Here is a 13,007-nt window from a genome sequence, read left to right as displayed (position 1 = left end):
ACAGACTACAGAGTTCCAGTCCCTTACATTTCAGGCATCTCAGAACCTATTGGCAGAATTTTGAAGAAGTATCATCTTATTCCCACATATTTTCCTATCAACAAAATTTCTCACTTGTTGCATCTACAAAACTCAAAATGGCAGCTCTATCATTTGCTGGTGTGTACCAGATACCATGTGAATGTAATTTATCATACTTTGGACAAACAGGCCATTCTGTGGAAAAAAGAATAAAGGAACATCAGTATTATATCAAATACATGAAACCTCATAAGTCTGGTCCAGCACAACATAGCATTGACACTAAACATAATATCCAGCGGGATAAAGCTTGTCTTCTCTACAGATGCAGTTTTAAATATGAATGCCTTTTTAAAGAAAGGTGCGAAGCCCTTTTACATCGGCCGAATTTGAATTGAAATGACTGTCTCTCTCTCTCTCTCTCCCAAAAGTTTGGGAGATTCTTATCTTATGCAACCATCAATGAAATAATTATTTTTTAAAAATTATTTAATAATATTTTATTAATTAATTTTCGGCATGCGGTAACAATTTAATTGGTAATCCACCGACTGTTCTGTACTTTGTATTCCATTTCTTTAACTGTTTGTTCTGCACTGCTGATGTACTGTTACTTTCAGTACAAAATATTTGTACCTTTAATTCGTTAAAGTTATTACTGTTGGTTTTATACGTGTTAAGTTATTAATTTTATTATGCCACAGGTACCTCTAAAGATACAGTTTTTTATATTTTTTAAATTATTAGAGGTGGGCAGAGAGTACTTTGAGATTGGGATAAACATAGAAATTTTTGGGGAAGGAGAAGGATATTATGGGATAAGATCAGGGGTCAGTAAGACCAAAAAGATCAAGACCCCTGAGCTTATACTATTGTTCTCAGATCTGGTCCCTAAGATTTGAAGGGGATAAATTAACTGTGGAAAGGGTGCAAAGGGTACAAACACTGTAGAGTTCTTTCGCTTGGTTGAACAGTGGGAAGGAGTCATGACAAGGGGCCATTCCTGGAAGTTACGAAAGGAAACTGTGAGAAAGAGGGTGAGGAATGGTTTCTTTGCATGGAAGGTGATTGAACCATGGAATGCATTGCCTGATAGAGTGGTGAGAGCGAGAACGGTCAATGCGTTTAAGGAGTGGTATGATAGACTTTGTGTTTCCTAGGAGAGTCCTCCCTCAATGAGTCTTGATAGTCTTGTGTTTCTTAGACCCTCCCATGATGAGTCTTTTAACTCCATGGAGACCTGAATAATAATAATAATATCCTTCTCCTTCTCCAAAAATTTCTATGTTCACCCTCATCCCAAAGTATTCTTGGGTTTTTCAAAAAAGTTTTCATTCTTCCACATCTCTCAAACTTCACTTTTCCAATCCCCCCTTCCGTTCAGTCATACTTCCTTCCTTTGACAATGAATGTATAACCCCATACACTGAGATGCCACTGAAAAAGAAGACAGCCAGCAACGTCTCACAAAGGTATGTCTGTTTTTTTTTTCTTCCTATATATATTCTTCATATATCTGTCCCTATAAAACATCAGTAATGGCCTAAAATTTGAGTAAAAAGCCAATGACATTATAAATAAAAGGGTACTCCTAAACAAAAATAGGCTAAATAGCCATAAAAATAATAAATATTATAAGTCAGAGAGATTGTTTTTGGAATCAGCAGCAGCTTTAAAACATTCTCCAAACCTCAACAAGAATGTCAGTATCAATTTACAAAAATTCTGAGAGAGACAGTCATTTTAAGATCAAATTAATACTTTTTTTTTCTCACTCTTTATCCAACAATAGATGGCACCAATTAAGACTTGCATTGTCCATTACATATATATATGATAGTAATCCTGTGAAAACATTTCTGCATGACTAGTCCTACTGTTAAACTAAATTAAACTAGTCCCACTGTTATACCAAATTGTTTCAGTTTCCAGTTTTGTTTACTGACAAATTGTTTGTGCTCTAAAGATGCTGAATATAATATTAGTGAAATATTAGCAAATAAGTGAAATAAATCATAATTATTTTCTTATATTCTGTGCTATGTATTAATACTGTTAAATAAACTGTAATGTATTTCTTATATATCTCTATAAGGATATGTGCATTGCATTATGGGATGCTAAGGCAATTGATGTGAAGTCATCGGCCTCTGTATATAAGTGGCCCAGTTGCGAAGTGACTTCACGTGCCAACTTTGTTTGCTTACACTTGGATAAAGGATGAAATTTCTTATATTCTGTGCTATGTATTAATACTGTTAAATAAACTGTAATGTATTTCTTATATATCTCTATAAGGATATGTGCATTGCATTATGGGATGCTAAGGCAATTGATGTGAAGTCATCGGCCTCTGTATATAAGTGGCCCAGTTGCGAAGTGACTTCACGTGCCAACTTTGTTTGCTTACACTTGGATAAAGGATGAAACCAAGAATATAATTTCTTGGTCTTTAATTTATAGTATAACAAAGTGAAAAAGCTTTCAACCTCTGTCTCTAATCCAGAGTATTTTAGTAATAAGATGTGACACCTTTTCACTACTTGTTTATGGGAAATATATGATTTCTGCATTACTTCAACCTTGGTATCAACAAATCTATGTTACCAACAGAAATATATGAGATCTTAAGAAAACTAAATAACAAAAAGGCTCCGGGTCCAGATGGAATAACAAACAAGGTGCTCAAGCTACTTCCCCGCAAAGGGGTTATGCATCTGATAGCCATCGTTAATGCCATTCTTCGGCTAAATTATTTCCCAGAGCGATGGAAACTTGCTGACGTTTTCCTAATTCCCAAACCTGGAAAAAATATGCAGTTTCCTGAAAATTACAGACCAATCGGCCTTCTTGCATACGTAGGTAAGATAGCCGAACGGGCTATTCTCACACAGGTTGAAGAGGCAGCAGATATCAACCATGTCATTCAAGATGAGCAATTCAGCTTTAGGAAATATCACTACACAACACTACAAATTTACAGAGTTGTCAAATATATAACCCAAGGGTATGAATGGCACCAACACTCTGGTGCAGTTTTCCTGGACATCACTCAGGCATTTGATAGAGTGTGGCATCATGGACTAATTTTTAAGCTACACGAAGTTGAAATTCCATTACCACTAGTTCTGCTTATCTGCTATATGAGAGGAGAATCACGGCTGTAGTCCCTCAAGGTTCTCTGCTATCTCCCCTACTCTTCTCCATATACATGGCAGATCTCCCCAAATTGTCCCCATCTATCACTTCTCTGTATGCCGATGACACAATCATTATAGCCAGATCCTTCTGTCCACATCTGGCCACAATCAAGCTGCAGAGAGCAGTCAATGAATTGGAGGATTGGTACACCAAATGGCGTATTTCAATCAACCGAAGAAAAAGCTCTGCAGTATACTTTTCACCAGATGTAAAGCAGAACCGAATACAAGCATACAAATGTTTGGTAAAATCATTCCTTGGTACAATTCTACCAAATATCTGGGAGTTCATCTTGATAGACGACTAAATTTGAAGTCACATATAAATAGTGTCGCCACTAAAGTAAGTCAGACCATAGCACAGCTATATCCAATTTTGAATAGGAACAGCTTCCTAAGCATAAGCAACAAAATTCTCTTCTACAAATCAGTGATCAGACCACAACTAACTTATGCGTCACCAACCTGGGGTCACACAGCTAAAAGCAACATCAACAGACTACAGGCAATCCAGAATAAATGCCTAAGAATGGCATTTAATGCCCCGTGGTTCATCAGAAAAACCTTCAAGACCTACATGATAGGCATTGCAGAGAAATTCTTCACAATCACAGATAATTATCTAAATCAGCTAATTCGACAGACAGCAGACTACAAACCCTCAGATTGTTTCAAACATAAAAAACCGAAATCCTCCATCGGAAGAGAAAGCTAATACAGCCTCAATGATCACAATGAACTGGTAAATTACCCACAATAATCCCATCACCCACAAACTAAAATCCAGATGAAGGGATGAAGAGTCAAGGACTCAGTCCATCAACCAATTAAGTTTAAAGTTCACCTTGGTATCACTTCTGGGTCTGGCTCCCACTGATGTGCTTTAGCATTGCAGTGGTTGCTACACTGAGATATGAAGCACTCTGCTCAGGGTTGGGTTTTTGCCTGTGTCTAAGTGGGGCCACCGCTGAGTCTATGGCTTTGATCAACAGTGGAAGTGAGCCTGCCATTGGGCAGAACCAACACTGAGTGGAACCACTACTGATTAAAATGATCCTTTTGATTGCTCGAACTTGCTGAGTTTAGAGTGATCTGGGGGATCGCCTGAGTTTTTGGAGACCTCCCTTTACTTATATAGTGAAACCGGTCTGGGTAATGGCTTTTCCCATAATGCATAGCATTATACATGTCTGAAAGGATATGTGTATTGCATTATGGGATACTAAGGCAAATGATCTGAAGTCATCAGCCTCTATATAAAAGTAGCCCAGTTGTGAAGTGACTTCATGTGCAAAATGCTTACACTCGGATAAAGGATGAAACCAAGAATATAATTCCTTGGCATCTTTAATTTATCTGTGATTGGATTATTCTTCTTTGTGAAGGCCACAATAACAAGAGCTACATATAGCTGATTATGCTGCAGAAATTATGTAATCATTTGGGAAAGGATGCCTGTTTCAACATGATAAAGCTGTGCTGTATGATAGTAATCCCGTGAAAACATTTCTGCATGACTAGTTTCCCGACAACTGGATTGGAGAGTCATTCCCATTGCATAGCCTCTAAAGTCATCACATTTGGCCCTATCTAGACTTATTTTTGCATGAGTTTATAATACATAGGTGAAGCTAAGCCTGTTGCCTTTATAGCTGATGTTTACACCAGATATGCTTTAAAACACATGGCAAGAGCAATCACTGTCTTGATGCTTGAGACAGAGCTAATGAAAGCCACTAATATTTGGTTAGTTTTTACATCTGCGATGGAATACATTGTTCTGTCTCTATTAGTTTACAGAACAGCTCACACTATGCTAGTAATTCTTCTCCTAGAATGCTGTATATTGTATAATTTTCATGAGTAAATTATGCATTCTATTAAAAAATAGCCGACTTAATTATTAAAGTACCCAGTTACTTTTTTATTGGAATTAGGTTTTTTGGTTGCATAGATTAGTAATCTCTTGAATAATATAAGCACGTAAACACAAGAAAGATATTTAATTAGTCAAATATTTCAGTCTGAAAATTGCAGACCATCTTCAGACCATTCTTGTATTTTTTAAAACTGTTCTTGTAGTGCCACTGAAGATGGTCTGCAATTTTCAGACTGAAATATTTGACTAATTAAATATCTTTCTTGTGTTTACGTGCTTATATTATTCAATCTTTATGTCACAAGTATCCTTAAAATATCAAATAGTAATCTCTTGGTTATTGGTCCTCATTTCAGTTAACTGGAGACAAAGTGATAAAAGAAATGAGTACTAATAACCAATATCCAAGAACCAGATAAACATGATTAGCATGTACTGAGTGCAGATATTATAATGATAGCAGCGGTAAGTAGATTGTTGATATGTAGAAGTAAAAAAGTTATGTGTCCATATGAATCAATTGTATAAAACTTTCATCAGGCTGTATATGGATTACATGCAGATTTGGTCACCAAGTTTTCATAGAAATGCAGGTATATTGGAGAGGATCTGGAGAAGATTGACTAAAGTGGTATAGTGTTCTGGAATGTCTTTATAGATATTGATGGAATGTCGTTTGCAGAGTCATTTGGAAAAATGTGGAAAAGATGAAGGAATGGAGGGAGACAAGGGTGTCTAAAATGGCATCTCTGACACCTGTATGATTAGGACAGGAGCAGGTCCCTTGCATGGAAAGTAATTAGTGAATAGGATGTAATGTGTGAGCATGTAGTGAGTGCAGAAACAGTGAATGAGTTTAAACCATGGTTTGATGAACCCTATGTGTGACTATCAGTATCTCCTGTGAAGCTTTTGACTCCATTGAGGTCTAATGGTAATAATAATAACAAGCAGTCCATAATGTGGCTGGATAACTGAGAGATTAGTGGACATACATGAATCTGTAATACCAGACATAATAATGATAAAAATTATGAAATGTATAACTATTATGAATTGCACATTTCACAAGTTAGAATTCATCATTGTAAATTATGAAATATACAACAGAATACTATTTTAAACCAGTACATAATTTGTAATTATCTTCGTTCATATTGCAGGCTTACAAGTTGTCCTTAATTCCATTCTTCGTGCCATGGTGCCCTTACTTCACATAGGTCTTCTAGTCATCTTTGTTATAATAATTTATGCTATCATTGGCCTTGAGCTATTCTCAGGAAAAATGCATGAAACATGTTATAACAACTCCACTGGTAAGAAGATATGAATCATTTATAATGCTATTTTTATCATATGTTTTTATTTTTTTTCAAAGGAAGGTGAAAACTACCAAATGCCAATTACGTTTTCATTGCTGAACAGTATATTTTTCTCTGGTAGAATTTGTCAGATAGTTTCACAGTTCACTTGAATATTATCCACCTTTTTTTTTAATTGAAGTGTTTTTTGTAAGTGTATTCTAAACAAATCTCGATCACTATGCATGCTGTTGACTTCATGATGATTCAGATGAATAGGAAATTTAGATTGAAAATTAATTTTAACTCCAAAATTTTATATAGGTCTTAAATTTGAGAGTATATTCCATGGCTTAAGTGTTGGTAATCAATTTTACCTTAATGTTGACAATATAAATCTTTGATGAAAGCTTAGTAGGCTTAGTACGGGAATAAAAAGACGTTAGCTGATTTTTTTTTTTTTTTGATGAAAGCTTAGCTTAAAAAATTAAGACTATGTCAAGTAGACATCTTCAATGAACAAGTGAAAGTACAGTAGCAATAATATAGACAAGAAGATGACATTATGCCAAGAGGAAACTCATACTAAGAGGGATTAGCAAGCTGAACTTTGGTAGACTATGCATTAAATATCCAAAATATCTGCGCTACCATCAAAAAAAAAAAAAAAAAAAGTCAAAACATTCTTTCTTGGGAGCTATAAACACACACCTGTAGCAATTATAATGTAATATTTTTTGTTCAATATATATATATATATATGTGTGTGTGTGTGTGTGTGTGTGTGTATTCATTCCCAGAGAACTACTAAAAAACATACTTGTTTCGAATAATGGAAAAAAATGTGTCAATTTCAATCATCAAAATTTGATTTATCAATGATTAATACATGTTGGTGTTTATTTTTCTAAATTTTGTTCTGATACTATATTCATCTATTATGTGATAAATAAGAGGAAGAATTGTATTCTTATTATTATGGGCTACTCCAAGGAGTCCTTACACTCATCTTGGGAGGCCCTAGACATCATGTCAAGAATATACATCATTTGCGCAATATCTATCATACTGTGCTTTAAACTCATTCACACCCATAACAGACTCTAGCAACCTACCCCACTCATTCACTACTCTCCAAGCAAAAAGCCTAGTTCTAACACTCTTATTAAATACACTCTTGCTCAGTTTCCATGGATGGCTCTAGATTTTTCCACCACCAGAAATGTTTTGAAAAATTTGCTCTGCATTAATCTTGAAATTTGTATGTCTCAGTCATATTAACTCTTTCCACCTCTCAAACAGTTTTTGTCATTCACAAATCTTCAACCTGTTCTTGTAAGGTTCATTCCATAGACCTGTTACCATTTTGGTCAATCTCCTCTGGATCCTCTCCGCCTCTTCCTCATTGCCAAGAAACCTTGGCACCCAGATCTGCTTGTAGTAGTCAAGATGGGTGTTATGAAGGCTCGATAAAAAGGAACAGTAAGGAACGATAAAAAGGAACTGCTCATCTCTATATGTCAGTGTATTCTACAGTAAAAAAAAAGTCATCTGATGAGCTGCTTTGGTCACTTTTGCTATGTGCCCCAACACTTTAACTTCTTATACACTAACACTACCAAGTTTCTGGCTTTGGCAATTTCCAGGAGTACAGTTCCTCCATAGCCAGCAAAGGTTGGTCGATTGGTAGAGCTTTTGCTACTAATGGCTCGCAAAAAAGTTAATCAAGTTTGAGCGCTGTTAGTAGTTGGAAGGGGTGATTGTTCAATGCTATTGGCACACTCTCCCTCGATGAATCTTTGGATTCCCTGGAGATGTCACATAATAATAATAGTAGTATATAGCTGGTAATGTTTTCACTCCAACATGCATAACCTCACACTTTGGCACATTAAACCGATATACAGTCTCCTTTGCCCAGTCTGCCAATCTATCCTGGCTCGCAAAAAGTTAAGCAAGTTTGAGCGCTGTTAGTAGTTGGAAGGGGTGATTTGTTCGATGCTATTGGCACACTCTCCCTCGATGAATCTTTGGATTCGCTGGAGATGTCACATAATAATAATAGTAGTATATAGCTGGTAATGTTTTCACTCCAACATGCATAACCTCACACTTTGGCACATTAAACCGATATACAGTCTCCTTTGCCCAGTCTGCCAATCTATCCAAATCATCCTGCAAAATTTTGAAATCATCTGTATTAACTATTGCCCAACTGTGCATCATCAGCAAACTACTGAACAGTTTCTCTCAGATCCTTTCCTATATCTTTAATGTACAACTTAATCAGTAGTAGTCCAAGAACAGAACCCTGTGGCATGCCTCTGGTTACAGACCTTCTTTTCGACTCTACTACCGAATAAACTACTATCTTATATCTCTCCATCACCACCCTCCTATCCATCTCACCAACCCTGTATCCATCCCCATGTGTTGCAGTTTACTGATTAGAACTCCATGCGGTATCCTGTCAAAGGCTTTTGCAAAGTCCAGCAGTATCACTTTAAATTCATTACCTTTATCTAACTCAGCTGTCACTCTATTATAAAATGTGAGCAAGTAACTGAGGCATGACCTACCATTCACAAAACCATGAAGTCCCCCACACAGTATCCCATTTCCATCTATATCTATATCTACCATTAATGTATTTTGCTCTTGACCAACTTCTCCAATACTTTGATGACTCCTGATATTCTGATCGGTCAGTAATTTGCTACATCAGTCTTGGAGACTCCTTTGTGCAATGGAACTATTTTTCTCTCTTTTCAAACCCTCAGGCCTACCCCAGAGCTGAGACTTAGAATAAACAATATGGTCAAGGGCACTGACAATTCCTTTGCCGCTTCATGTAAAACTTGAGCTGGTATACTATCCAATCCCATAGCTGTATTCGCATTAAGGTTTTATAATATGCTATTCACCTCTATTTCATTTACCTCAGTTCCCATATAAGTCTTTGCTTCTCTCATTACAGCAGTATCTCCACCTGGAAGATATACTCTTGTAAAGTTGAACACTTTATTAGTAATTCTACTATTTCGAGTAGATAGTAGGAAGGTAACTGAATGAGTTACCTTCCTACTATCGACATTCATTGAAATCATTGTGCCATAAACATTCTCTCCTTTAACGAGTGGACAGACTTATGTGTTCATCGTACATGTTGTTTATTTCTTAATGGTATATATTAGAACACAGAAAAATAAGTAAATAATTAATTTATTAACTTATTGCTGATATTTCACTGGTGGATTTATGGAGCACCAAAAATTCACAAATAAGGTACACCCTTATGCCCAATTGTGGACAGTATAAATAGTCGCACATACAAACTGGCTAGACATTTAGCTAAGCTACTAGCCAATCTCATAAACAATTCTCCCTCCTATGTCAAAAATTCAGCCCACCTAAAAAGCATCTTACAACACCATATCCTAAAAAGCTCAGACTTGAATAGTAAGCTTCGACATCACCTCACTATTCACAAATGTACCACTAATAGAAACCCTCAATCTACTGAAATCACACTTCCTCCCTGATATATTTGAACTATTCAAATTCACAATACATGCAGGATATTTCACATGGAAAGGAAAAATATACAAACAAATAGATGGGACAGCCATGGGCTCCCCCCTTTCCCCTCCTCTAGCCAACTGTTACAAAGAACACCTGGAAAAACTAGCAATCAATACAGCCACTCTCAAACCAACACTTTGGCTACGCTATGTTGGCGATGTGCTTGCTATTTGACCACATGGCCTAGAGACATTGGAAACATTCTTAACGCATTTAAATAGCCAACATCCAAAAATCCACTTTACAATGGAACTGGAAGCTAATAACTGCCTGCCCTTCCTGGATACACTTATCACATGTCTTCCAGATGGTTCTTTATCATTTTCAGTTTTTAGAAAACCCACATATACAGGGAGATATTTACACAAACAATCACACCATTACCCTTCTCAACAATATGACATTTTAAAAACGCTAACCCACTGAGTGAGAGCAATCTGTTCCAATGACAATGCCCTTGCTGCTGAACTGGCTCACTTACGCCACACCTTCTTGGCCAATGGCTATAATCCCCATAAGATAAACAAAATACTAAACGCCCCTAAGAAACCCCTCCCACTATCCACCACAGAGAACTACAACAAAACAGTCACCATCCCATTCATTAAAGGCACATCCAAAAAGATTGCAAGAATTCTTAATAAACATGAACTATGCACTACATTTAGACTGTGTGGCAAATTAGCAACCCTTATCCGTTCACCCAAGGACAGTATTCCCCCTCTATCACATCCAGGAATCTACGAAGTACCCTACTCATGTAATCAAGCCTACTATGGTCAAACAGGAAGAACTGTGAACATCCTCATCAGCGAACACAAAAGATATGTCCGGCATTATCATTATGGCAAGTTGGGCCTAGCAGACCATGCTCTGGATATCCCTGCACACAGGATCAACTGGAAGAACACAAAAGTACTGCACACAGAAGCTCTTACAAGTCGGAGAGATTGTTCTTAGAGGCAACAGAAGCCCAGAAACACACTCCATATCTCAACAAATATGGCTGTATAAATTTGCCTAAAATCTGGGAGACAGTCATCTTAAGAAAAAACTAGGACCAGTTTTTTCTCTGTTTAGGACTCTAGTCTTATGTGATAGCTACGTTTTTTTTTTTTTCCAGATAGAGGGTGCCAAAAATCAGAACTCTAGTCTTTGTGTTGCTTCTACAATTTTGTTTAACTAGTCCGTTGATTACACCATGTTGTTATAGTCTCGTGACAGTTTGTCATTACTGTGACAAACTGTCGTTTGTCACAGTAATGACAAACGACAGTTTGTCATTACTGTCATTACTAATGTTTTGTGCTCTGAAGATGCTGGTTATATCACCAGCAAAATATCAGCAATAAGTTAATAAATTAATTATTTACTTATTTTTCTGTGTTCTAATATATACCATTAAGAAATAAACAACATTCTCTCCTTTACTTGCAAGATATTGAAAGATTATCTTTAGGATTATCTTTAGCCTTCATTGCTAATTTCCTTTCATACTCTTCTTTTGCTTTTCTTACCACACTAATTATCTTTCTGGCCTGTGCCTTGTACTGTTCTTGTGTCTGCTGGTAAACTATCTCCTGAAATTCCCTCCTTGATTGTTTCTTTTTTTTGCAGCTCCCGATTAATGATGATATTCATCCACTTAACTCTCACTCGATTTTCTTTCCTGACTCTAAGTATGCAGTCCACCATTACTTTTCGCAAACACTCCTTTACCACTTCCCATGCACTATCAACATTTGCAGTTTTACATTCCATGATTCTTGTAGAGAGGCTTATACGCTGGTTAAACATGATAACTAATAATTAAGGAATTGAGAGCGTATACAAGAAATATAAATTAAATAAACTTTAATATATACTTTCCGATATTTCGGCAAATCTCACGTTGCCATCTTCTTGGGAACTTAATACAAAGACACGTGCACACAAGTACTACATAACAGCAAATGAGAACCGAAGCTAGGAAGCTAACGTTTTCCTAAAGTCCTGATGGTGCCCCCTGGCAGGTATATTGGTAGTTCTTGGCCTTTGGGCTGGTTCTTCTGATAAATGTTTCCCAAATTTGTTGAGGTTTGGCATGTTCCTAAGGGCTGAGGCTGATTCCATGAATAGTCTTTCGTATTTGAACTTGCTGCGGTGTATTACTGTGGCTTTCTTCCATCTTATTCTGTGGCGAGTATCCAGAGCGTCGTCTGCAAGCCCAGAGTGGCTGTACTGGTGAAATCGGATTTAATCCTTGTGTGGTCTGTAACAAGTGGTCAAGTCATGTTTTTTTAAGATTTTGTTGATTTTTTCCGAGGTGCCTCAGACGTAGGGAATGGTGATGGATTTAGAGTAATCTTTTTTGTGACGGGGGGGGGGGGGTTTATGGATAACTGGTTTAAGTATTTTTTGGATTCTTTTGGGGGTGGGGTAGCCATTGGCTGAGAAAGTGTCGCAGATGTGATTTAGTTCAGCTGTGACACTTTCTCAGCTGAACTAAAAACATGACTTGACCACTTGTTACAGACCACACAGAAAATTTGCATCCCTTATCCGCTCCACTAAAGACCAACCACTTCCCCTAGACCTACCTGGTGTATACCAGGTCCCTTGCAGCTGTAAATTGTCCTACTTTGGCCAAACAGGCAGGACAGCAAATATCAGAATCTCAGAACACAAGGATTACATCCGATTTCACCAGTACAGCCACTCTGGGCTTGCAGACCACGCTCTGGATACTCGCCACAGAATAAGATGGAAGAAAGCCACAGTAATACACAGCAGCAAGTTCAAATATGAAAGACTATTCATGGAATCAGCCTCAGCCCTTAGGAACATGTCAAACCTCAACAAATTTGGATGCATGAGACTGCCCCAAATTTGGGAAACATTTATCAGAAGAACTTCAGCCCAAAGGCCAAGAACTACCAATATAGCTGGCCAGGGGGCACCATCAGGACTTTAGGAAAACGTTAGCTTCCTAGCTTCAGTTCTCATTAGCTTTATGTAGTACTTGTGTGCACGTGTCTTTGTATT

General features: G+C 37.1%; 1 protein-coding gene across 1 annotated transcript in view; it reads left to right on the top strand.

The window, feature by feature from the left end:
- Positions 1–13,007, top strand: part of LOC150108907 (muscle calcium channel subunit alpha-1-like) — a 1,617,925-nt gene that overhangs the window by 358,551 nt on the left and 1,246,367 nt on the right. Inside the window, exon 6 of the mRNA XM_090414483.1 lies at positions 6,264–6,416. Within this exon, the coding sequence (XP_090270609.1) occupies positions 6,264–6,416 (153 nt within the window). The remainder of the gene's footprint in view (positions 1–6,263; positions 6,417–13,007) is intronic.

The sequence above is a fragment of the Typopeltis vanoorti genome, chromosome 2, assembly GCF_054136105.1.
Source record: "Typopeltis vanoorti isolate ZY-2024b chromosome 2, IOZ_Tvanoo_1.0, whole genome shotgun sequence".
Taxonomy (NCBI): domain Eukaryota; kingdom Metazoa; phylum Arthropoda; class Arachnida; order Uropygi; family Thelyphonidae; genus Typopeltis; species Typopeltis vanoorti.
This window is presented reverse-complemented; position numbering and strand designations above follow the sequence as displayed.